This window comes from Stenella coeruleoalba (assembly GCF_951394435.1).
Source record: "Stenella coeruleoalba genome assembly, chromosome: 2".
In the NCBI taxonomy this organism is placed as follows: domain Eukaryota; kingdom Metazoa; phylum Chordata; class Mammalia; order Artiodactyla; family Delphinidae; genus Stenella; species Stenella coeruleoalba.
Genome location: NC_137147.1, coordinates 13,686,941 through 13,714,858, shown reverse-complemented (window position 1 = coordinate 13,714,858; position 27,918 = coordinate 13,686,941). Strand labels below are relative to the sequence as shown.

The 27,918-nt window shown below is 41.9% G+C and overlaps 1 protein-coding gene across 9 annotated transcripts in view; it reads right to left on the bottom strand.

Annotated features, from left to right (window-relative positions):
* Positions 1-27,918, bottom strand: part of EFCAB11 (EF-hand calcium binding domain 11) — a gene marked incomplete at its 3' end in the record, with an annotated part of 228,093 nt that overhangs the window by 77,800 nt on the left and 122,375 nt on the right. For 8 of the 9 annotated variants that reach the window (XR_013827350.1, XR_013827351.1, XR_013827352.1 and 5 more), the window contains exon 6: positions 4,280-4,351. Coding sequence is in view for 6 of the 9 variants with exons in the window: in XM_079915049.1 (XP_079771175.1) it covers positions 4,280-4,351 (72 nt within the window). Of the gene's footprint in view, positions 1-4,275; positions 4,352-27,918 lie in introns of those variants that run through there. The other variant, XM_079915051.1, reaches the window with a different exon arrangement.

Genomic DNA, 27,918 nt, shown 5'->3' with positions numbered 1-27,918 from the left:
AAAACAAAAACAATTCTATTTGTGCTTTGAGAAGATAACTGACATGCTGGACTAAATTTCATGACAGGGGGGTCTAGTTCTTGACTTGTCACCACACCCTTTACTCATCTTTATAGCAATGAATAGAAGAACATATGCCCCAATGGACGGATGGGAGTGGGAATAAGAACATGGGCCAAGAGATCATGATGCATGGAAGGAAATGTCATGAAAGTTTTTGCAGATGCAGACTCAAAGGATGCAGTGACTGACTGGATATCACAGTGAAGGAAGATGGGGGAGATTTGAAAGAAACTCCTAGGTGTCTGGTTCAGATGAGAGCTTGGGGTGGGGGATGGGATGGATGCCATTAACAGAAATAGAAAACACAGAATGAGAAGCCAATTTTGGAAATCAGAGAAAACAATGAGTCTGATTTTAGTTCAGTGAGCTTGGGTTGAGGTGAAAACGTCCAACCGGCAAATGGAAACACAGGTCTGGGTGCAGCAGAGATCAAGACGAAAGATAAAGTTTGGTTGGTGGAGTCACACCCGTAATGATAGCTGAAGTCTTGGGAGAGAATGAAATCATCCTTGGAGAATGTGTTGATCAAGAAGAGTGGCCAAGGACTCCCCTGGTGGCACAGTGGTTAAGAATCTGCCTTCCAATGTAGGGGGCACGGGTTCAAGCCCTCGTCCAGGAAGATCCCACATGCTGCGGAGCAACTAAGCCCATGTGCCACAACTACTGAAGCCCGCATGCCACAACTACTGAAGCTTGCGCACCTAGAGCCCGTGCTCTGCAACAAGAGAAGCCACCGCAACGAGAAGCCTGCACATCGCAATGAAGAGTAGCCCTCGCTCGCCGCTCCTAGAGAAAGCCCACACGCAGCAACGAAGACCCGACGCAACCAAAAATAAATAAATAAATTTAGTAAAAAAAAAAAAAAAAAAAAAGAGCGGCCAATTAGAGTACCCTGGAGAATACTAACACTTACAAGATAGTTGAAGATACAGGAAACGAGAGTAGAATGGGAAGAATGGGCACAGAAATACCACGACAGAGCAGTGCTAAGGAGGCTAAAGAGGGAAGGACCCAAGAGAAAGGACAAGTGTGATGGGGTCCGAGAGGGGCTCGTGCGTTTGGCCACTGGAAATCACTGGTGATCTCTGAGAGACAGCTGTTGCCACAGGGGAAGACTGGAGCTGGTCATAGTGAAAGATCCGCTGGAGGCAGAGGTATCAGCGAGAGAGATCTGGCGACAGCTTCCTCTTCCATCTTGGCTGCTTCTTCTTAGTCTATTTAGAAGACTCTTTTCTCTGCTGCCCCAGTAAATGTTGATGTTACCTAGTATCTGTCCTTGGCTCTATGCTTGTAACAGTTAGGGTTCTCTTGGTTTCAGATAACAGAAAGCAACTCCAGCTGGCTTGAGCAGAAAGATTTATTGGAAGGATACAGAGTTACCTCATAGGACCCAAAGGGTTATGACTGGGCCTTGTGTATAAGCTTTAATCAGAAATCCAGTATCATGGGTTTCTCTAGTTCCTCTCTTGTTCCCCTCTTCGTGTCTGTTTCATTTTCTGCTCTCACTGCAAACCAGCTGCCTTGGTTTTCCAGGCCACATGGTGGCAAACACGTCTGCCCCTCGCCCCTGAGTCATAACCACTCATTCGGCCGGAGGAGCGCTGTTCCGCCTCCCTCACTCTCACTCCTGAGGTCTTCCACGGGGAGAGACCGAGCTGATCAGCTTGCATAAACGCCCATCCTTGGGCCATGCAACTGAAGGGAGACCAACAGGGTCACACTGCAGACAGCATCATGTGGCTTGGGGACGAGGGTGGGGCAGGGGCCTGGAAGTGAGAAGCTGGGGCAAAGCTTACAAGACAAGGATTTGGATGGAGTGTAGAGGGAGTGGTAAGGAGGGAAGGTGACATGAGCAGCTTCTCATGGCCCCTTCTTTTGGTCTGTGCTCTGCCCTGAGAGCCTGGGCCCTCCTAAGCATCAAATCCTCGAGGTGCTCTCCCTCCTAGAGAAGGTCCAGGTCATATTGCTTTCTTCTAAAAAAAGAACAGGGGATGGCCGCCCAGCTCTTATCAACTTCCCCTCCTGTGACCAGCCCTGAGCACACCTGGCTGAGTGTCTAGGGACCAAGCCTAGACCAAGATGAATCAGAGTTGACTGATCCAGGGGCCAACTGAAGCCTCTTTCTAGGGTCTTTGCACTTGCACAGATGACAGGCCAATTCCTTTTTAGAATGGTGTGAGGCTGCAGTGACCAGGGGACACGGGCAGAGTCCGGAGGTGCTTGTGTTACTCGTTCTCATTTTCCTGGAAACCCAGCTGCACCACTGCCCTTCCTATGTTGGATTATATAAGCTAGCCCAGTATTTTCTAGTAAAGTCCTTTTCTGTCTAAGCTAGTCTGGGTAGGTTTCTGTCATTGAGACCTCACTGAGACCGAAGAGAGCCTGGACTAATCCCGGATCAAGGCAGTTGCCCAATAGCTCTTCCCACCCTGGCCTCCTGCCTGCCACTCAACGGGAGGACATGACCTCTCCCTCTCTCTTGTCATGATTACAGGAAGAAATAAGGTCCAACTAGTGATTGCAATACAAGGTTTTGGTATTCTGGCAATTACTGAAATACAAGCATTTTGTTGGTAGATTACTCTAATTTTTATATTTTAAAAATCTAAAAGCAGTACCACTTATGTACTGAGATGAGGACCAATGACTCAACTATTCAATTTATGATGAAAATACTTGCTGAATAAAACTCTACCCGAAGTCAGAAAGGGCTTTTCATCAGCCAGAACAATCTGTCCTAAAATGCACGTGATGCTCAAGGATACCATGGATCCACTTTGTTCTTGAAATAATATTTCATGTGTACTTCTTAATGATTTTCAAAGTTTTCTTCATTTTAGATAGTGCTTAGTATGCTAATTTTGGAATAAGACTTTATTTTTTAACAACCTTTTAATTTTGGAATAGTTTTAGGTTTATAGAAAGATTGTGAAGATAGAATAGAGAGTTCCCATGTACTCACTCACTTTCCCCTATGATGAATATTTTCTATGAGTATGGTACATTTGTCACAATTAATGAACCAATATTGATATAGCATTATGAACTAAAGTGCATACCTTACTAGTGTTTCCCTAACGTCCTTTCTTCTATTCCAGGATCCCCTCCAGAACACCAGATTACATTTAGCTGTTATGTCTCTGTAGGCTCCTCTGATTTATGACAGTTTATTAAGTTTATCTGCTAATACTTTGTGTCAGAAGGATGCTTATTTAATGTTTCTCTTTGACAAATGTACGTATTTCCTTGACCTTTAATACTTTTAAAATTTGAATTATATTAGATGTTTTCACAGTGTTGTTAATGTTTAGCATTCTGAACATTTACAGACAAAATATTAGTACTGATATGAGTATTTATTTAAAATAAGTGCTGAATGTCCAGGGTCACAGTTTTTGTTCTAGGACAGCAGTCCCCGGATCCCAGGTATGGATGGGCAGAAAACAGAGGATGGGAACACAGATGGCTAAGGCTCTTGTGGCAGGGCAGAGCCGCCCAGAACCAGGGAGGGTACAGCACAGGGCAGCCAGGCAGCCCAGGGCTTGTTGTTCTGCTGCAGGAACCGCAGGCCCAGGCCATTCTAATGGGTTCTGCAGGTAAGTCTTTTGCCTCCGATATCCTTACTGCACCCTGTCCTTCCTCTGTATGCAGCTGGAGAAGACTTATACTAATGTCAGCTCAATCTGGTTTTTCCATCTTGCACAACCAGCGCCCTAGGGCCATTTTTGCGATGATGATTTTTGATGACTACTAAGGACACATTGTCTTAGAGAAGTCTTAACTTTGTTTTCCAAAAGCCTTGCTCATTGCTTGGAACACAGTCAACACTCAGTTGCATGTACATGCTATTATTTGTTCAACCAAAGCTGAATGCAGGAAGGAAACTGGTACCACTGGCAGTTCCTGACACTAGGAACTGCTGAGGATCAGGGAGGCTGTGGGTAGGGCGGCAAGGACCAGTAACTGAGTGGAGCATCCTGGCTGGCAGCATTGGTGGCGGGGGAGTCGGGGGTTGAGAGTAAAGAGGAGGGGGGTTGGGGGCCATCCCAGTGGCAGTGCAAGCAACTGTGAGCATCTGAGAACCATGATGAAGAGTTTAACAGAAGGTATGCAGCATGACATCATTGGTAGAGTGGGATTCGACATCTAAATATATCACAATCTATTTCGGTCTCCCCACAGGTTGCCCAAAGCAGCACACAATAGTTAGGCTTACTTTTGTCCGTAGTTCATGGCATATTCGAAGTCTTTAAAGCTGACGTGACCATCTGAGTCTTGATCTACTTCCCTGGAAAATGAAACAGAAAGTTATTCACAGGTTAGTTTCGTCTCACCTTATGCATCAAGAGCACATCAGAACCTTCATTTCTTTTCATGTCTACGTGAGAGGCACGTATTTTATCTACTTGAATGCTGAGGTTGATGTTTATCTTTTGTTTTTTTTCCTTGATAATACCTAAGGTGTGAAGGAAAGGAAAAGTTATTTATTAAAACCTACAGAAATAATACATTCAATAAATTTAAAGGAATGTCATCAAGTGCACAGGTTATATTAAAAAAGGCAGAAGTGATGATTTTTCTAGTCATCCTGCAAATTCTTTCTGTGATATGTCAATAAATATACATGCATTTGTCAACCAAAAACACAATGCAGGAGGCTGCAAAGAAGAAAAGAGTTTATTTAGGGTCTGAAGAATTGCAGTTTGGGAGATACAAATTTGGGTAACCCCGAAAGAGTGTTCAAAGGAAGAGACGAAAAGCCACGGGGTTGTTAAAAGCTGCTTGGTGAAATTTGTGACTGACTCTGACTCAAGTTAGAAAAGATTTGCCCTTGAGGAGTCACACGTTGTTTTAAGGTAAGGGTCCAGTAAATATTTTGCGTTTCTGGAAGGTGTTCTGGATGACGTCACCAGGACAAAAGATTTTGATGTGCAGAAGTCACACTTCCTTAATGGTCTCCTGGCTCCATTTTAGAGAACTCTCTTAGCAACACCAACTCCATTTTGATTTTCCTTTCACACATTACACAACAGAAATGTGGAATAAAGAATTAAGAGATAAGAAAAACATTTGGGGAGTAAATAATAACGATGGGAACAGTGACTGACACCCTGCCTCGCACTGTCTTTATATCACCTGTCTCATCAAATCTGTGCACAGATGCCAGGACGGGTCCATTTTACAGACATGGAGCCTAAACGGGTTCAGTGGTTTCAGAAGGATCATGGTGCTGGTTAAGTAACCAGATTTGAAATTCAAATCATGATTGTTAAATTCCCAAACCAGGGCTCTATACTCTATTCCACATGTCTCCCTATGTAAATAGGATGGTCCAGAGAGAAGCGGTTGTGTTGCAATTCCCATGCAGCTAACTCAAGCTCCGGAAGTTTTCACTGGCTTCATTCATGGCCTCGGAAGCTTGGTTAGTTCCTCACAAACACCTGATAAGCTTTTCTGACTCCTATGGAGAGAGGTGAAGATGTGAGCCTCTGGCTGGTCAGCGGAGGGTGTGGGCGGCCTCAGCTGGGTTGTCCGTGTGTGTCGCTACAGACACTGAGACAGGGGCATTGCTCCTTGAACAGGGAGCAGAGGAATGGCACCCATTCCACCTGGTTAAGATAACACATGGCAGACGGACAAAATCATGGCATAAGCAATACGTTCAGCTGCTACCAGTGAAAGCAGTGTTTAAGAGTGTGTTTGAAAGCTAACTGATGAGTTGTGGTCCCAATTCCTCTTTGGGGGGCACTCTAAAACAATGCATTACGTGCCTTATTTGCCTTATTGGGTTGGTGCAAATTATATTTTGTTGAAACGGCAAATGGTATTAACCATGACATAGGGCTTTTTCAAGCAAGGACTGGCCCGAGTAACAAAGCCACTAATCACTGTAATAGTTTTAAAGCAGGCTTTTAAAATATTGAATTCTAAAATAAACTTTCTGAATATTTCATGCCAAAGTCTCTGAAGTCTATAATGGTACTGGATAGAGTGATAATAATTTTTCATTCTTTTGAAGTAGAGAAAATCCCTACTTCTCTGCCCCAGGGCAAAACCATGTTGCAGTATGTTAGTATAAAATGATTGCAGACTGTAGGGGCCATTATTCTTGTTACTTCTTTCGGTAAAATATACATGACGATTTCATGCTATACAGGACCAAAAGCAGAATGTCGGATCTCTTCTAAGGGATTAGAAATAATCAGTATCACATGTTACTGATTACAGAGTATAAATCATCCCTCCTATTAAATTAGATAATTGAAGATTCTTAATATTGCCTATGTATTTTTTCTCAAGGAATTGGATTAGATAAATGGCCTTTTTTCTTCCCACTCTGAACTGATATGATTGAACTATAAATCTCATAGGGTGAGTTAAGTGGATAACCTAGAAAAGTAATATTTAGAGTAAACTGTTTCTGATATATATGTGTGTGTGTGTGTGTGTGTGTGTGTATGTGTGTGTGTTCATTCACTTATTGAGATGCTGAATGCTTGTAGAAAAGGAAATCCTTTTGCCTGATTTTCTCAGTAAATAACTTTATTGTAATTCCATTAACTTATTTTTCTTGCTGCCTTTGCCAAAGCTTCCCATCATAAAATGGGCACAGTATAACCAAGAGATATTAAAATGGAAAAGTTTATTCATAAGGCTTGGAGTGGCGTTTTTATAATGAATGGAGGAATATCATGTTTATATTTAGAATGAGACATGGTAAAATACTGTCTTCAACTTTTCTTCCTCATCACATATATATATGGTCGTCTCAAGGAGAATGAAAAGGAAATTCACATTTCAGAGCTATAATTTTAAAAGCTAAAATACTGTTTTTCATTGCAGACGGAATTATTCCCAAGAAGGAAAGTTTCACAGCACCCACACTCAAGTCACCATGTGATGGACGAGCAGATGTGGCAGGTGGGTAGAATTAGTGGTATGCTGAGGAGATGAAGAAAACGTCATTAGGTAAAACGTTTCATTGTTTCTGTTTACAGTGTTTAACCCTAAAAGGAGTATACTCTCCTTATGAAACTAGAGTGTGCTGTCTTGGTGTCACCAACATACATTCAGCACTGAGATATTCCACCACCGTCACTCCAACTAGAAATAAACTCTGGGAAGGCAAGAACTTTCTCTTGTTTGCTGCTGTGTCCCCACCTCTTAGCCCATAGCGGGTAATGAATGTTTGCAGAGTGAATGAATTTGTGGAGTAAATGAATCTGGGGAAACAGTGGACAACACTTTGGAATATCTACTGCCTCCCAGGAGGTTTGGGGGGAGTAAAGAAAGTATATCATCACTGTTTTTGTAGAGTCTGAAATACTAGCCAGAGAAATAATAACACACCGAAGAAGGCACCTAGGAGCCATCACTCAGGGACCAATAAGGAACGGTCAGTTGTGGTCTCCATGCCCCACCACATTTTGTAAATACAGACCAGGTAGAGAGAGACCAAGTAAGACATGGACTCTGAAAGATGAGGTTGCTCAGTAGAGCAATGGATGGAAGGAACCCCTTGAGTGTCAGGCTGAACAATTTAGAGATAAAGAGCTGGAAACTGGAAACCAAGGCAGAGCACTGGACACATCCGCGTCTAACCTGCCCTGTAGCTGAAGTCCAAGCACTTGAAGCCACTTACCTAACTTCTCTTTTACTGGACATGTGGCTATAGACATAGATATAGATACATGCATATATACACACATACATACAGGCTTATATCTCACAACTGTCTTTTTAAAGGAATGAACAAAGTTTATACAGATGGATGAGAGGAAAATAAATTGCTATGAACAACAATAACTGCTTTCTAGACATGTAAATCCTGTTAAATTAAAGGCTTTTTGGTTTGCTTGGTTTTGAGATGCAAAGGGAGAGCTGGAATTGATGTGGGGAGTACAGACTCAAGAGAGCTGAACTGCTCTGTGTAACTTAGTATGAACAATATAGGACCATCTGGGAGGAAGGAGATGATGAGCAAGATAAGACAGGATGCAGGGAGAAGGGCTACTGAGGGGTAGGGAGGAGGCTGGGATGCTATACGATGGGAATTGGCCCAAGAAAAAGGCCCCAGTGATCAACGGGTCCTTTAATTAACTGCTACGTTTACTGTGTGCACCGAAGTTGTTCGTGTTGCATGTTATAACCTCTCCTTTATCTTCACCAAGGGCTTGACAGGCACACAGTCTAAGGGGGGATGGTGTGTTTGGGGAGTGTGTGCTGAGTTCGGCACTGGAGATGAGTTCTGTCTGAGCAGGTGCAGTAGGGAGCAACAAAAGGGGGGTATGGTAAGATGACCATCAACTGAATTAACTCAGAGAGACGAGAACTCAGAGCCACAGGCCTTCCAGAAATTTGCAAAAACCTAGGAAGTGCTTTAAAATTCCCTAGGATATTTAATGGGAGTCCCAGGCAATACTATCTGGACTTCGAAGGGCAGAAGACCCAGGGTGACAATGGGATACATTGAGAATTTCAGGCAGGACTAGACTCTGTCCATTCAGCTGAATCCCAATAGTTTTCATATCTGTTAAAATACAAACATTTTTTGACTCATCAGATAAGTGGTTATAATTACTTTTATCACCATGAGCTTTAGCATTTGTCTCTTTACATCCTGATTTGTTAAGCAAGATTCTGCTCTTTCCTTTTTTTTTTTTTAAACATCGTTATTGGAGTATAATTGCTTTAAAATGGTGTGTTAGTTTCTGCTTTATAACAAAGTGAATCAGTTATACATATACATATGTCCCCATATCTCTTCCCTCTTGCGTCTCCCTCCCTCCCACCCTCCCTATTTCACCCCTCTAGGTGGTCACAAAGCACCGAGCTGATCTTCCTGTGCTATGCGGCCGCTTCCCACTAGCTATCTGCCTTACGTTTGGTAGTGTATATATGTCCATGCTACTCTCGCACTTTGTCACAGCTTACCCTTCCCCCTCCCTATATCCTCAAGTCCATTCTCGAGTAGGTCTGTGTCTTTATTCCTGTCTTGTCCCTAGGTTCTTCATGGCCATTTTTTTTCTTTTTAGATTCCATATATATGTGTTAGCATACGGTATTTGTTTTTCTCTTTCTGACTTACTTCACTCTGTATGACAGAATCTAGGTCCATCCACCTCACTATAAATAACTCAATTTCATTTCTTTTTATGGCTGAGTAAAATTCCATTGTATACATGTGCCATCCCTTCTTTACCCATTCATCTGTTGATGGACACTTAGGTTGCTTCCATGTCCTGGCTACTGGAAATAGAGCTTCAATGAACATTTTGGTACATGACTCTTTTTGAATTATGGTTTTCTCAGGGTATATGCCCAGTAGTGGGATTGTGGGGTCGTATGGTAGTTCTAATTTTAATTTTTTAAGGAACCTCCGTACTGTTCTCCATAGTGGCTGTATCAATTTACATTCCCACCAACTGTGCAAGAGGGTTCCCTTTTCTCCACACCGTCTCCAGCATTTATTGTTTGTAGATTTTTTGATGATGGCCATTCTGACCGGTGTGGAGATGATGTCGCATTGTAGTTTTGATTTGCATTTCTCTAATGATTAGTGATGTTGAGCATTCTTTCATGTGTTTGTTGGCAACCTGTACATCTTCTTTGGAGAAATGTCTATTTAGGTCTTCTGCCTATTTTTGGATTGGGTTGTTTTTTTGATATTGAGCTGCATGAGCTGCTTGTAAATTTTGGAGATTAATCTTTTGTCAGTTGCTTCATTTGCAAATATTTTCTCCCATTCTGAGAGTTGTCTTTTCGTCTTGTTTATGGTTTCCTTTGCTGTGCAAAAGCTTTGAAGTTTCATTAGGTCCCATTTGTTTATTTTTGTTTTTATTTCCATTTCCCTAGGAGGTGGGTCAAAAAGGATCTTGCTGTGATTTATGTCATAGAGTGTTCTGCCTATGTTTTCCTCTAAGAGTTTGATAGTGTCTGGCCTTACATTTAGGTCTTTAATCCATTTTGAGTTTATTTTTGTGTATGGTGTTGGGAGTGTTCTAATTTCATTCTTTTACGTGTACCTGTCCAGTTTTCCCAGCACCACTTATTGAAGAGGCTGTCTTTTCTCTACTGTATATTTTTGCCTCCTTTATCAAAGATCACAAGCACTGAAATTGAAACTGTGATTAAAAATCTTCCAACAAACAAGAGCCCAGGACCAGATGGCTTCACAGGCGAATTCTATCAAACATTTAGAGAAGGACTAACACCTATCCTTCTCAAACTTTTCCAAAATATAACAGAGGGAGGACCACTCCCAAACTCATTCTACAAGGCCATGGTCACCCTGATACCAAAATCAGACAAAGATGTCACAAAGAAAGAAAACTACACGCCAATATCACAGATGAACACAGATGCAAAAATCCTCAACAAAATACTAGCAAACAGAATCCAACAGAACATTAAAAGGATCATACACTATGATCAAGTGGGGTTTATCCCAGGAATGCAAGGATTCTTCAATATACACAAATCAATCAATGTGATACATCACATTAACAAACTGAAGGAGAAAAACCATATGATCATCTCAATAGATGCAGAGAAAGCTTTCGACAAAATTCAACACCAATTTTTGATAAAAACCCTCCAGAAAGTAGGCATAGAGGGAACTTTGCTCAACATCATAAAGGCCATATATGACAAACCCACAGCCAACATCGTCCTCAATGGTGAAGAACTGAAACAATTTCCACTAAGATCAGGAACAAAACAAGGTTGCCCACTCTCACCACTCTTATTCAACATAGTTTTGGAAGTTTTAGCCATAGCAATCAGAGAAGCAAAGGAAATAAAAGGAATCCAAATCGGAAAAGAAGTAAAGCTGTCACTGTTTGCAGATGACATGATTCTATACATAGAGAATCCTAAAGATGCCACCAGAAAACTACTAGAGCTTATCAACGAATTTGGTAAAGTAGCAGGATAGAAAATTAATGCACAGAAATCTCTTGCATTCCTATAAACTAATGATGAAAAATCTGAAAGTGAAATTAAGAACACTCCCATTTACCATTGCAACAAAAAGAATAAAATATCTAGGAATAAACCTAAGGAGACAGAAGACCTGTATGCAGAAAATTATAAGACACTGATGAAAGAAATTAAAGATGATACAAATAGATGGAGAGATATACTATGTTCTTGGATTGGAAGAATCAACATTGTGAAAATGACTATAGTACCCAAAGCAATCTACAGATTCAATGCAATCTGTATCAAACTACCACTGGCATTTTTCACAGTACTAGGACAAAAAAATTCACAGTTTGTATGGAAACACACAAGACTCCGAAAAGCCAAAGCAATCTTGAGAACGAAAAACGGAGCTGGAGGAATCAGGCTCCCTGACTTCAGACTACACTACAAAGCTACAGTAATCAAGACAATATGGTACTGGCACAAAAACAGAAATATAGATCAATGGAACAGGATAGAAAGCCCAGAGATACTCTTTCCTTTTGTGATGCAGTGTGGACTTAGCCCAGACTAGATATGTTCCTGTGAACTAGAGGCTAAGTGGCCCCCACCTTGAAGGAGCCAGGGTTTCACGCTGTGAATTTTTTTATTAAGCTCAGCACCAATGCTGCTCTAATATTACATTCTAAAGAAAAACATAGGTTGTTTTTAAATTTTAAAAATACATAAATAGCAAATGTTTTTCACAAGTAGTAAATTTACATCATACCAATTTCTTATAATGTTTTGAAAATAATTTTTGTTGTAAATAATTCAAGATGGGCTTCCCTGGTGTCACAGTCGCTAAGAATCCTCCTGCCAATGCAGGGGAAACGGGTTCAAGCCCTGGTCTGGGAAGATCCCACGTGCTGCAGAGTAACTAAGCCTGTGCACCACAACTACTGAGCCTGCACTGTGGACCCCGTGAGCCACAACTACTGAAGCCTGAGTGCCTAGAGCCCGTGCTCTGCAACAAGAGAAGCCACCACAAGGAGTAGCCCGTGCACCGCAACAAAGAGTAGCTCCCACTCACTGCACACTAGAGAAAGCCCGTGTGCAGCAACGAAGACCCAAAGCAGCCAAACATAAATAAATAAAATTTTTAAAAATAAAATAATCATTCAAGAGTGCCCCATGGCCAGGTCTCCAAAGCCAGATTTCAAATTGGAGTGCGTGCTTTTGCTCAAGTTACTTTTAAAAAAAAAAAGAAGAAGGAAGGAAGGAAGGAAAGAAAGAAACGAAGAGAAAGGAATTGAAACAATGGAATATTCTCTATTAAAATGATGTAAAGACTATAGAAGTGACATTTTTAAGTAGAAACAAGAACACAAACTATATATAACTGCAATCTTATAAACACGTATATTCATTTGGGCAGAAGTTGAAGATTATAGGCTAAACACAAACTTGTCTTATGGGTTATTTTGGCTTAAAATAGTCTTTAATATTCATCTCTTTTTCAATTGAAGGAAGGAATTTTTTTTCTTTTTGGTCTGAATTTTCTAAACAAGTGACCTTATTTATGTATAAATCCTCAACAGCTAGAGCAGGATTTCTGTGTCGGTGCTGCTGACATTTTGGGCTGGATCATTCTTTGCTGTGGGAGCTGTCCTGCACACTGTAGGATGTTTAGCAGCATCCTTGGTCTCTACCCACTAGATGCCAGTAGGACTCTCCCCCAGCCCTCCCAGGCTATAACGGTCAAAAATGTCTCCCCGGGCTTCCCTGGTGGCGCAGTGGTTTTGAATCTGCCTGCCGATTCAGGGGACACGGGTTCGTGCCCCAGTCTGGGAAGATCCCACATGCCGCGGAGCGGCTGGGCCCGTGAGCCATGGCCGCTGATCCTGCGCGTCCGGAGCCTGTGCTCCGCAACGGGAGAAAAATAAAATGTGTCCCCTTATTGCCAAGTGTCTTCTGGGGGGACAAAACCATCCCTGATTGAAAACCACTGAGCTAGAGGAGCCAAAGTCGGAGGCAATTCTCTGGAACATTCCAGCTAAATCTATACTTACTAGAAAATTGCTTTAAAGACTTTTTTTTCTAAACAAGTGATTTCAGGGCAGAGGAGGCATATGTTTCTTGGACAGATTAAGCAGATAATTGCCTCAACACTCTGCCTCGCCGACACTAAGGTTTTGAATGGAGCCCAGAGAAGAACGCAAGCTTTGCCTTCTTCTGGTGATAACAGAGCCAGTGGCGGGCATATCTGTGTTTGCAGCACATACACTGACAGTCGGCAATTATTTTGAGTCACTGTGATAGTTACACGGGGTGTTGAAAGTTGACGCTGCATTTGATTCACCTGAAACATGAATGAGAAATTTAATGTGGAGGCAAAGATGTAAATGAGAAAAGTTTTCTGAGTGGAATTTTTGGGGCAGGGAAAAGGGAGAGAGGCCTTCTTTCTGATTCTTTATGGAATAATTTAAAGGAAAGTCAGAACTACCATTATATTAGGGACAAAGCCATCATACTGACTGAACAGTGAGAGTAAAAATTACCCTCCAAGCAAGGAGCCCCTGCTGGGCATGAGAGGACCCGCCAATTGAAGATGCGATGCTGACAGCTCCTCCCGCAAGCAGCCTTCTCTTCTGAGGACCCTGCCGGTTCTCCTCACTGGCGTGCTTGCCTCTTTGTTGATGAGAGTCCTGCAGGGCTCGACAGCAATTCAGTCGGTGATGTGTTTATTAATTTTACCTTTTTAGAGACGTGTTGTTATAAAGCAGAAACGAACACACCATTGTAAAGAAATTATACTCCAATAAAGATGTTAAAAAGAAAGAAAGAAAGAAAGAAAAGCCATTCAGACACCCAGGAAAGACAGAAGAGCCACGTAGATGGTTTCCGGTCCTTTGCAGGTTCCTACATGGCTCTGGCAGATGCCTTCCCTTTAGTGTGTGTTGCACCCCCTTCGTGCCCCGCCTCACACTCGCCACCCATCTTTTGCTCCAGCCTTTGCTGGGGGTGCCTCGCGTTACCAGGTACCTCCCCCTGTTCACCTGGGATTGCCTGGAATCACCTGGGCGGGGCCTAACCCTTACAGCCCTGAAGTATGAAAAAAGGAGTTAACGCCCCATAGGTGACCCTTGACCAATGAGGGGACAGGCGTCAACGGATAACCACTTTCCCTCGGTCCCTCTGAGGTTCTCTCGGCTCATGGGAGGTTCTGGTGGGACTGAGTCGCTCACAGATGTAACAACCGCGGTAAGAGGTCCTTGCGCCAGTTTGCTTTCATTACCTGTTCTGCTCTTGCACACCAAGGTTGTGCCCCAAGCAAGCAACCTGCAATGCAAGCCCTCATCCGAAGCTCTGCTTTCAGAGAGATCCCGGGCTGACACAGTGGAAAGTTTATTTTGAGAGATGAAGTTCTCACGGGGCATTTAAATTGCCGTCATCAACAGCATATGTCACATCAGATTCTCATTCAAGTAAAAGGGGACTCACTATTGAAACAGATCAGTTTCTTCTATGTGCAAAATGATTTTTAGAGCAAATTAAATATTCCCTTTAAGAAGAGCTCTGAAGGTTGAAGTTCCAGGCAGTTGAAATGCCAAAGTCAACCAGAAAAAGAGAGCAGCATTCTCTTCATTGTATCATATGCATGTCTTACTTACTATCTAGCCTGCCAACAATAAATGGTATTATTAGACTTTAGGTGAGGACAATATATTCCTCAGTATAAGAGACTTCTTCTGCCACTTGGATGCAGAGGTACAGCTATGGACTGGCTGTGGCCAGGTGGTGGAATTGGCCATTGAGGATGAACTGTGGAGGATAAAAGGATGGCCAGGAACAAAGAATGACACAAGCCAGGCAAAACTTTGGCCTCATTAGGATCAGGCTCAGCCTACTAGATGAAAGACACAGTGGATGCTGTCAGCTACTTCCCCAGCATCTATGCCCCCATCCCCTGTGCTACTCAGCAGCTGTGTGATTTGGGTGGATGGGTTCCCACTCCAAACTCCAGAAGCGGGATCCCCCTGGCCTAATAAGCCAACCAATTTAATCCCACTCTCCTTAGTGTGGTGACTGGTTTAAGGATTCGCTGGTTGATTAGTACGTGGCATTCCTCCCCTGACCACTGCCGATGGGCAAAGAGTTGGGTCAACCATAATGAAGCCTGGAAATTTTGTTTGCGAGCTGAGAAAGGAGAAGCTCTTTCAGCTGGGATGCAGAGGTGACACGATATTACAATGGTCCTTTTCCTACCACAAGAGTACGAAGTCCACAACAGTTCTATGAGCCATTGATCCAAAAATTTTTGCACCTGCTTTTCATTGTCAATTATCAGCCTGAAAATGGAGCTATACACAGTGAAGGGAAGAATCAGAAAAATTAGAGTGAACTGGAGCCTAATCAACCAGGCCTGAAGCATGCCCAATTTCAAAACTCTTAGTCACCTGATCCAATAAATTCCCTGGGTTGTTAAAGGAAGTATGAAATGGATTTCCTGGTACTTGCAAATAAAAGTGTCCTGACATGCCAGGTATCCCATCTGAAATCTTTTCTAAACCTTATAATATCTGGAACTTGGTATACATAGAGTAGACACTCATAAATTCAATATTTTTGAAATAATTATTCCATTTTGAAAGAAACCCTAAGATAACTCAGATTTTTCTCTTTAGGTGCCATCTCAAGATTCTGGATTATTCTCCGCAGTTCTGCCTTCTAAAGAAGTTACTTCCTTGCTGTAATCCAACAAAAATCTTTGTTTACAGTGGCTTAACTGTGATTATGTGCTGAAAGAAGGTATTGATGGGACCGATATGGTTTTTCCCTAAAGAGTGACAGGATAGATTCTCCAGTCCAAGAAAAAGAAAGAAGAAAGGAAAATGGATGTGAAATGCAGTCACAGCTGGCAAAAGTGATTAACCATAAATAATGACTCACTTTTTCCTATTTACTAGGTTTTTAAAACAAGGAGTCTTATGTAAAGCTAGAGATATTTTAAAAGGAGAAAAGAATGTACTTTCAGTATGCCTGATTATTGACTACTTGTGTGCATGTGGATAAATGCAATCAACATACAGCCCAAAGTCTCATTTCTGGCAAAGAGTTTCATATTCCTTCTCTATCAAGTGTTTTAGCAGAACTGCTAATAAATAGTGAGATGATCTTTTTTTCTCAGTTTGAATCTCTGGAAGAGAAATTGTGATGGAAGAAAATAGCATGGATCAGACAGCTTTAAGGATAAAGAACAAAAACAAAAGTGAGCCTCTTTGGACTAAGCATAAAAAATCTGGTTCCTGTACTTTTGGGTCACTAGGTCCTCCGTTCTCTCTCCACGCCATATCTGTGTAAGAGGCTTACTCTGAATGCAGCAGGGAGGCAGTGTGATCCACCAGAAAAGGCCTAGGAGTGAGCTTTCATCTTAGTGAGGCTAGGTGACCCTGGGCAAGTGTCTCAGCAGCTGTGAATCTCAAGCTTCTCACTGGTCAAGCTGCTCGACTATGGTTGCTAAGATTTGATACAGCCGTACATTTTGATGAATCTATGCTGGATCTTAATCTACAACTAGTGTCTTTGTACCGAAAGTCTAAAAAGGCAAGCCGACCCCCGTTAGCCATTTTTAGCCTTTAAAAAGTAGTTTGAGGGCTTCCCTGGTGGCGCAGTGGTTGAGAGTCCGCCTGCCGATGCAGGGGACACGGGTTCGTGCCCCAGTCTGGGAAGATCCCACATGCCGCTGAGCCTGCGCGTCCGGAGCCTGTGCTCCGCAACGGGAGAGGCCACGACAGTGAGAGGCCCGCGTACCGCAAAAAAAAAAAAAAAAAAAAAAAAAGTAGTTTGAGTCTTTAACCCACAGACAGTTGTAAGGAACCATAAACATATATACATGTAAATGGGAAAAAAATGATCCTGCCTTCAATAGTATGAAATATGAATGGAGATAAAGCCATTTCTATTTCAAATATATAATCACCTCAGCTGAGATATCTAGTATCATCTTGAACTTGATTATGAGATAACAGAAATGGGACAGAGATGGCAATCATTTAATCTCTTAAGAACAGCTATTTTGAAGAGCTTTTCACTCTATGCTCAATAGATTTCTAGCAGGTTATGATCTGGCTAGAAAGAAAGCATAATGATGAGGAAAATTATGTTTTCAATAACACAGGCTTTTACACTACAAGTTCTTCCACAAAGGAGGCAATAAAATGAACTCTGACCACTTTAACTGATGGCATAATGGCTCCATGAACAGATGGGGCCTCTCTGAAAGCAACAAGTTCATATCCTTGATTGGAGGTTTAGGAATGAGCTGAACTTTCAAGTGTAATGTAGGAAAGATTACATACTTCCAGACAAGAAAGCTGAGTGTTAGGGGGTTCAGATGCTTGGAGAGACGGACTAAAAGAATAAAGCTTAATAAGCTTCATTTTGCTAATGCAACAAATAGAGTTGAAGTTGAAATCTGAACTATAAACATTGAGCCATGTATAAATGCCCTGCTAATCATGCTGTTAGCCACTGTCAGATAGGAAGCGTGCTTTTTTAAAAAGCACACTTCCTCGGAGTCAGAAACACCAATTGTCAGATAATGCTTATTTTCCCTAGTAGTATTAGGTTTTCGAGAAGAATATACTTTTAATAATATATGGTGGGGGACTGTGGAATTTTTTGTTTGCTTATTTCAAATTGGTGGGGATAAACAGGTTGGTAGGAAAAGGAGCTGGGATCACTGACTATCCATTTATCCATTTGGGAACGGCTGGAGTCTGTTTCCATGGCAGAGCCTGCTATGTGTTCAATAAAACTTATTTCCTTCTCTTCCTGAGAACGTAGCTAAACCACATTTTCCAGCCTCCCTTGCAATTAGACGGGACTGGGAGTTCTGGCAACAGAAGGATAATAATATAATAATATAGAAACAAAGAATATCCATTGCTCCATCTAATTAAAAGCACTCACATTTCAAAGGAGTGTACAGGACCTGACAGTCACCCCAGGGACTCTGGCACAGCCAGATCCTGAAAGATATTCTCATACTGTGTTAGCAGAGACTCACAGTAATCCAAGGGATTAACTCTATATAGCTTGGTAGAGGAACAATATTTTAAAATTCTATCAAGTCAGGGTGTTTTTTTTTTTTTTTCATTAAATGAGAGTACAGGAATTTATAAAAATTAAGATTTTTAACTGCTTACACTGTAGTTTTAAATAATCCACTAGGGAAAATAAGATTTTATATCTCAGGCCAGTTCTCAATGATATGCATCACTGAGCCAATAGAAAATCTGGCCTTACTTCATAATTGCAATAAATTATTTATGTTTTTGTTTACAGCATACTCTCAGCATTTAAAACCTCTGGGTCTGTGGACAATAATAAGCAATATAAAAAATGAATAACACTTCATAATGAAACAATTCCCTCAGATGATCAGAAGTAGCCTATTAATAAAGCCCACCTATAATCACAAAGTCACACCAAGTGGAATAACCACAAGGGCTTTTTTAGAATTGCAGTCGAAATCGAACTCCAGTGGAAGGAGATGAAAGTTCAGAGGGCATATGGCAAGTGTTTAGAAAATCATGAAATGCAAAGAGAATGAACATGGCCAAATTAATCAAATCCTAGGCTAAGACCAAGGGACTCCAAGTGCAACTGCAGAGGGGATATTTTAGGACTAGAACCTGGAAGGGCTTCTTCACACAACAGCTAGAAAACAGGACTCCTTTTCTATCCCTGAACTAATAATTCCCAAGGTTGGTATGGGGATGGGGGAAGAAGAGGGGATGTACCCCGCTTAATGAGGTCTCACAAAGTACACGACACCCCCCTGTTCCGATCCTCACGGGCCTCTCCCCTCCCGTTCAGCACTGAGAATCACTCTCCAGCGGGGTGACCACAGTGCCGGAAGCTGGCATGACATTTGCCTTCTGAGCGGGTGGGAGGGTTGGAGAGAGTCTCCGGAGGTCTCAGGCTGAGAACAGAAGCTGGCTCAAGGAGGGTTTCAGTACTGCGTAAATCACCAAGGGACATTAGGAGTGTGTTGGGGGGTAGGGGTGGGGCCCTTCTTAGCCTTGGGAAGAAAATGGACTCTCCCATAAACGGCCACAGCAATACTGATTTCAGGGGTTCAAATTACTGGTCCCAACCAGCGTGACGTTTTCTATCCATTATCTAGTCTCTCCTGCCCACAGGCAGGGCCACATCACTGATTACGGAGTATTTCAGCCACTAAAAAAGATCCCGATCATCATTAAAGATACAAAGTGTTGATCTATGCTGGCTAAGTGAGGTAAAATGTTTGTGCCCTTCTAGTTAGAACTCAACGAGGCTATTTCAGGATATTTATTAAACCAATTAAGTATTTACATTATGCTCAAGCAAAGAGGCACAGTCATAGAGTACATAAATATGAGAAGATGAAAACAAGAAAATTCACGTTGGGAAAACTGTTTTTCCGGTTTCCTCGAATTGGGTGCAGAGGACGCACTGACTGTTTGGGAACGAGTTTGCGTTGAGCAGGCATCAGTGGTGACCTCGTGATCACCTGCACACATCTTTTTGCTGTGGTTGAACTAAGGTAACGAGGAAAAGTTCATCACCTCCCCAGATGTCTTCCTTGTGGGGTGTACAGTCTACATCTTGGAAAGTGGTGATTAAGGGCTGGAAAGACAATTTAGGAAATCTTCAAAGCCTAAACGAAATGGGTCTATTCCTACAGTTTTCCCCCTCAATTAAAATTTTTAGTGCCATGATGATGATGAACCCAAACTACAAATACTTTCTTTAGCCTACAGCGCACATGTGGTAAAGGAGTCCATGTTTTCTCAAATACAGTGATAGTCCGTGAATGCTGGACCACCTGTGTGATATTATTACTAGTTTTCCTCCTCACTTGACTGTAAACTTGCAGTAGGCAGAGACCACATACAAGTTCACTGTGCTGTTCTGAGACTTGATGCAGTGCCTGACACCCACACTGGCATTCAAGAAACATGTGCTGTATATATGAACATGTGAATAGGAAAGTTTGGAAATGGGAGAAAAGAAATGTCACTTACCATCCCATGATCTTAAACCAGTTGCTATGATCATTGTGGCACTTTTCTTTCTGATTAGGGTAAGAACTTCTGTATTCTGCTCTTTTAAATGTGCTATAAACATTTCCCCCATTGTTATAGTCTTTATTATTTCCATTTTTAATGGCTGTATATGATTTTATCAAATGGAATTATAATAATTTACTTATTTGTTGGATTTGTTTTTTTTCCGGTATGCGGGCCTCTCACTGTTGTGGCCTCTCCTGCCGCGGAGCACAGGCTCCGGATGCGCAGGCTCAGCAGCCATGGCTCACGGGTCCAGCCGCCCCGCGGCATGTGGGATTCTTCTGTATCGGGGCACGAACTCGTGTCTCCTGCATTGGCAGGCGGACTCTCAACCACTGCGCCACCAGGGAGGCCCCTATTTGTTGGACTTTTGAGATGCCCCAGACTTTTTGCTTTTATAGGTGTGTCAATGAACACATTCACTAAAAATGCTTTTTCTGAGAAACAGATTCTTGAGTTCATTTACTTATTCATCAGACACACACTAAAAGCCACTATGGACCAAGTGCATTAGGTTCTGAAGATGTAGGGGTGAGCAGAAAAGAAATAGAGCCCCTTGCAGCTTTTAGTTCAGCCAGCGAGAGAATTAAATAATTCTACAAGAAAGTAGAAGCACCAGTGTGCTAAGTGCCCTGCAGGAGAAACAGAAGGTGGTGAAGTACAGGGCAGGGATGAATTGCCCGGCAGAGGGGACAGCATGCACAAGGACCTCACGGCAAGAGACAGCAAGTACATTCAAGGAACTGGAAGAAGCAATGTGGCCAGAGTACAGAGCGGGGATGAGCATGGAGCCCAATGAGGCTGAGGATGAATGGAATGAAACTGCTCAGGACCTGGTGGGCCACTTAAGGATTCTGGTTATAATCCAAAGAGCTATGGGAAGCTGCCAAAGTGCTTCAAGGAGAGAGCTAATGTGCTTAAATGTACATTTTGAAAGTTCATCCTTGCTGAGGTAGGCAGAATGATGGCCCTCCAAAGATGTCCATGTTCTAATCCCTGGAGCGTATGGTTGTGTTCCATGGGAAAAGGGGGATAGAGTTGTAGATGGAATTAAGGCCGCTGACCTTAAAACGGAAGAGTAGCCTAGATGATCCAGGTGGGCCCAATGTAATCTCAAGGATCTTTAAAGGAGGAAGAGGGAAGTAAGTAGAAGACTCAGGAATGAGTCAGAGAGAGATTGGAAGATGCTAAGCTGCTGGCTTTGAAAACGGAGGAAGGTGCCCTGAGCCAAGGAATGCAGGTGGCCTCCAGAAGCTGGAAAAGGAGAGGAAGTGGATTTTCCCCTAGAGCCTCTAGCTGTAATGCAGCCCAGCTGACATCTTGATTTTGGCCCAGGGAGGCCCATTTTGGATCCCTAACCTCTAGTATGGAAAGCTAACAAATGTGTGTTAAGTCACTAAGTCTGGGGTAATTCGTTACAGCAGCCGTAGGAAATTAATACAAGGGGACAGATCGTGGGTTCTGTTTTGGATAGTTGAGTTTCACATGTCCTCAACACAAAGAATAGGGACATTTGGAAGTATTCATCTATTTAGCTACTTTTCTAATAAGTTACATGATCTGTAAAGAAATTTGACTTTTCACGACCCCAGTTTTATCATATATAAAAACAAGTTTTATTTAAGGTCGGTTCTACTTCTAAATCTCTGAGTTTATAAGCTTGAAAAGAAACAAATATGCTTTTCCCTTAGATTCCTGTCAGTACTTGGCAGTCATTCGGGAAAAAGTGATATTAAAAATAGTGGATCTAAACTAAAGGGGGAAAAGATTCCATTAAAAAACGCACCCCATATATAAAATTATCTTTAAATACCTTAATAAGAAATGTGTTGAATTTACATAAAGAAAACTACAAAATTCCATGGAGACCTACAAAAGGATATTTTAAAATGTCCATATGTGTGTTCCTGGATGGGAAGACTGAACGTTGTAAACATGCCAAATTCTTCCCAATTAATTTATAAGTTGAACGCAATTTTCATCGGAACCCCACAGGGAGGTTTTTGGAACTCCGCAAAAATGATTCTACCATCCATCTGGAAAATAAACAGGCAGGAAGAGCTGAGAACAATTTGAAAACAAGAAATACCAGGTTTTAGAACATATTATAAGAACTGGGGGAAAAAGTGTGTCCTTGGTGTAAGAATAAGGGAAGAGAGTAGATCACAGCCTGGAAAGGTCCCCTAGGATGTAAAAGAACTCAATACAGAATATAATAATCAAGACATTATATATAGGGCTTCCCTGGTGGTGCAATGGTTGAGAGTCCGCCTGCCGATGCAGGGGACATGGGTTCGTGCCCCGGTCCGGGAAGATCCCACATGCCGCGGAGCGGCTGGGCTCGTGAGCCATGGCCACTGAGCCTGCGCGTCCGGAGCCTGTGCTCCACAACAGGAGAGGCCGCAACAGTGAGAGGCCTGCATACCGCAAAAAAAAAAAAAAAAAAAAAAGACATTATATATAAATACGGGTTATCTAGCAAATGATATGGGGAAAACTGGCTTGCAATTTGGAAACAAAAATGTTTAGATCATCACCCCATGCTAAATACCCAACTAAATTCCAAAGCACTAAACAATCTTAAAACTCAAAGCAACCAAGAAAATGGAAGTGGATATTAACCTGGCCTCTAGATGAGGAAAACTTTCTCAGTATAAAAGCAGTGGGAAAAAATTGCAAAGGAAAAGATCACAGGTCTGAATATATGAAAACTTAAAACTTTGCAGATCAAAAAATCATCATAAAATAAAAGGAAAACAGCACACTGGGAATAATAGTTGTGATAAAAATAGAAACAGGTCAATATTCTCATCATAGAAAAGAGGTAAATGACATGGATAGATAATTCACAGAAGAGGGAACAGGAAGAGCTAATCAAATGTGAAAATGTTCAATATTACTAGCAAGCAGGGAAACAGAACCAAACATGAGATATACTGTTTTCCACCTATTAGATTATCAAAGATTTGAAAAATAAATAACATTCAGTCATCAGTGAGAGCACAGAGGGGCAGATGCTGCAAGAGGCAGTCACATTTGTTAATTAGGCAATTTGGTAAGAAGAATCAGGAGTCCTAAAAATGAAAAAATAAGTTCATACTACCCAGTATGGTCTTCCCACATCTAGGAACCTCTCCTAAGGAAAAAACTTAAAAGTGTGAACAGATACGTTGATTGTAGGGTTATTTATAAAGTGAAAACGGCAAAATGATTGAAAAGCATGGGATCTAAAATTCACTTAACAAAAACATGGAGAGAAACAAGAAAGACTAAATACCAAAATATTAACAACAGTTACCTTTGATTTGCTAGGGATGTGGTTGGTTTTTATTCTCTTTTTCTTACCTTTCTCTATTTCCAAAATATTGTACAAGGAGCATTTGTTACTTTTGTAGCCAGATCTCTTCCCCGCCACACACATGCACAAGCGCCACCCCCCCGCCCCCCCACCCCACAACCACCTCTTCACTATTTTGCCAGCTTCCCCCTGCATGCAACTGAGAGCTAAGGGAAAATTCATGTTTGATAAAATCATGCTGCGAGTGATGGCCAACAAAGGAAAAACATTTAGCACTTCGAGGGCTTATTTGAGTTTATAAGAAAGGAATGAAAGGAAAGATGTTATGGACAGAACCGTTAAACAAGTGTGTTCGAAGGAGGGTCCCGGGTGCCGCCGTCTGGGCGCACATTCCTCCGCGGCAGTTTTCTTTCTGTGACTGCATGGTCTGACTATTCGGCACACTTGACACTCTTTAGCAATAAATACATCCCGCGTATGGAAGTTTTACTGAAAACAGCTCCCAGCGGGGAGAGAAAACAAACAGAACCCTTTTCTTAGTTTGAATCAAACCGCAGGGATAAAACGAGTCTGAACTTCGCGCTTGGTATTCTCATCTCTGGAGGACTGTACAGAACAAACACCCTGAGGTGGGAACGCTTCATGTCTTCTTTTCTTCCCTGTCGCTTCTCTGCACCCCTACCCCTGCCCCCCGCCCCGCCCAGTGAAGTGGGCTGCTGCGATGAGGGCTTCAGATCTGCCGCCTGTCAGCCCCACGGGCTCTGGGACCCTGGGATGGAGGCGGGGTCTAACCTGCCCATCATGCTTCCAAATTCCCATCCCCTCCCCAGAATAAGAGCATGCAGGCATTTTTTCCTTTTAGAGACTTTAGAAATCACCCAACCCATTTTTTTTTTTCCCCAACCCACTCTTGCCATTTTATGGATGAGGAAATTGAGGCTCAGAAGCATAAAGCAACTTTGCTAAAGTTACCTATCCAGCTAGCAACAAAATTAGGCCAGAAAACCAGGTCTCTTGATTCATAGCACAGTCCCATGCCCAGCTAATAATAATTCTGTGCTTTCTGAGATCATAAAGACCTTTGTCAGAAATCCACGTGGATCCTATTTTACACAGAAAGAAAAGCCAAGTTGTAGAATACAAACAGCTCAAAGCTACATACACACTGCATGTAGTACTAGAAGCAAGACTCTGGGACTCATTTCCAACTCCTAGACTGTTCTCACTGTATGTGGGAATATGGGATAAACTCTGGGATTAGGATGACTCTGTTGTACAATCAGCCAAGCTTTTCACAGCCATGCAGAGTTACGGGCTGAATAAGACCTGGACCTGGAATGCCCTAGACCATGACATCACATTGAGTGTCCTCCCCAGAGCGCCACAGAACAGCACAGAGAACATTCCACTAATTCAGGGCTGGGAAAAGAAAGCACAAAAACATTTCAAAATGTTAGTGCTTCAGAATTATGCAGTGAGTGTACATTTGAAAATTTTCCATTAAAGTTCTTAATTAGGTTTTTCTCCCACAGATGCTGGGTTGTACTTAAGAGCCCTTAGCAAACTTTGAGTTTAAGAGAAGCACTGGCATCAAGATTAGAGGAATTTCATTATAAAATACTTTTTAATTAATGCTACATAGAGAGCTGTAAACTTGAGTTTTGGGCAATGGTGAGGAGATAAACTATTAGAGGACGGTGAGTGCTCCTGGAGCATCATGAAATTAGAGTTTTGACTGATTTGATAGAGCATCTAACTGGAAAAATAAAAATCAAGGGGAAAGTTGAATGAACAGGTTAGAGACAGAGCTGAGACCAGAGAGAATGTGAAGTCTACAGGAGGCTGAGCGACAAGATGAATGAATGCTAAAGCCTCTCAAAATTCAGGGCAAAAGATGAAAAATTTGTGAAGCAAAATGGAAGGTAACCAAAAAGAAATACATTCTTTTTTTTTTTTCTTTTTTCTGCGGTACACGGGCCTCTCACTGTTGCGGCCTCTCCCGTTGTGGAGCACAGGCTCCGGACGCGCAGGCTCAGCGGCCATGGCTCACGGGCCCAGCCGCTCCGTGGCATGTGGGATCTTCCCAGACCGGGGCACAAACCCGTGTCCCCTGCATCGGCAGGCGGACTCTCAACCACTGCGCCACCAGGGAAGCCCACAAGGAAACTTTAGATGGTGATAAATATCTTCATTATCTTGACTGTGGTGATAATTCAAGAGTATATACATCTCAAAAACTATTAAACTGTATACTTTATATGTGCGGTTTATTGCACGTCAATTATATTGCAGTATAGATGTTGAAAAATGCTTTAGGTAGCAAATCATCTATACCATCATCTTTTACAATGGCAAAAACCCAGTAGGAAATCCAAGTGTCCTACAAAAGGAATATAGCTCAGTAAATTACAGCTCATCAATGTACCATAAAGCTTTTCTGTTATTAAATAATATATGTGATGCCATGTAGATATAAACTAATTATTTTCTCACAGTAGAATATGAAATGATATACACAACATTATTATAACTATACAAAACCCTATGATTACATATGGCTGAAGACTAAAAGAGGCCATAGAGAAACCTAACAGCTGTTATTGCAGAGTAATACATTATACGTATAAATGTAGAGTTGTTGAAATAAGTTTCTTCCTTTTTTAAAAAAGAATAGTATGTTTGTATTTTAGAGTTTTGTTAACATCTTTCTAAAGCTCCCTCTAAAGTGTTCAGGAAGTTCTGTGGTAAGGAGACAGAGAAACTAAGTGAAATTTCAATGCTGATTCTCCAACAAAATAATTATTTGCCTCTTTCCTCTCTCTTTACAGGCACTCTGCTCCATTCCCACTGCCACTACTGCCATGATCTTTCCATCCCCAGGACACTGCTTTCCTCAAGTCCTTGCCATTCTTCCCCCAGCTATCATCACGATTCTGCACATTAAACCTCAGTTTCTATGCTGCCATCAAGACAGACTACATCACCAATTTCCCTCATAAAAACAGAAGACTCCTACTCTGCCCACACACTATGATTAGCTCCTTAACATAAGTCTCCCATGAGCTACTGCAACCTCTACTTCCAGCCTTATTTCCAAAATTAGTTCCTTATTCCCAGACTCTTATTTGTTAGTCCTTAATGCCTATGTACCACCCTAGGCTCTGGGGGTATAAAAATGAACAGTATTTGTGTGGTGGTTAATTTTTTGTGTCACCTTGGGTAGGCTATGGCGCCTACTTGTTTGGTCAAACACCAGTCTAGATGTTGCTGGGAAGGTTAATTTTTTAGATGTGATTAACCTTTAAATCAGTAGACTTTTGAGTCTGGCAGATAACCCTCCACATGGGTGGGCCTCATCCAATCCGTTCAAGGTCTTACAAGCAAAGAGTGATGCTTCCCAAAGAAGAAGTGATTCTGTCTCCAGAATGCAGTATAGAAGCCTTGGCTGAGGGACTTCCCTGGCGCTCCAGTGGTTAAGACTCTGAGCTTCCACTGCAGCGGGTGTGGGGTCTATCCCTGGTCAAGGAACTGCGATCCCACATGCCGTGTGGTGTGGCCCCCCAAATAAATAAATAAATAAAATTAAAAAGAAAAAGAAAAGAAACCTCGGCTGAGTCTGCCGTCTGCAGCCTTACCTGTGGACTTCAGACTTGCCGGCTCACAACTGTGTAAGCCAAATTCCTTAAAATAAATCTCTCTCCAGATATGTCCTATTGTTTCTGTTTCTCTGGAGAACTCTAATACCATATGGCTCCTACACTTATGGAACTCGTAGGCTAACCCAGGAAATAGAAATATACACAAATAATTCAATCAAACTTGGAGAGTACCAGAGTAGCCCTTCTGCCATAAACAATGAAAGATATATATATAGATTTTTTTTTTAAATTTGTTTTTTGATGTGGACCATTTTTTAAGTCTTTAATGAATTTGTTACAATATTGCTTCTGTTTTATGTTTTGGCTTTTGGGCCAAGAGGCATGTGGGATCTTAGCTCCCCGACCAGGGATCAAACCTGCACTCCCTGCAATGGAAGGCAAAGTCTTAACCGCTGGACTGCCAGGGAAGCCCGAAAGATATATTTTTTAAAGTGGCTTTCAGAGATTGGACAGCAGAGAGCAGGGCTTATGATTCCTGAGAAGAAAAACAAGTGAAGAGAGCCCTATAATTATCCTGGCTTTCTGCCTAGAGGTACCATCCGAACTGAGGTAAAGGGAAGGGAAACTCAAGCAGGGGATGGCGGTCTTACTGAGCTGAGGAGACAGAGGTCAGAGTCTGGGGCACAGAGCACCTAACATATTTGACACCAGGAGCCTATCATTTCTTAAACACCTCTCTTCTCTGTATGACAAAATTATTTTCAGCAATAATCATGTAATAATCAGCAATAATCATTACGTTCTTGATTTATTCTCTGGTTTTAAAACAAACCATTAACAGTGCAAAAAGGAGAATAAACATCATTTTACAAAATTATATTGAAATCTGTAAAATAGTTCAGGTGTAAACTAAACCTTACACTTAACAAAC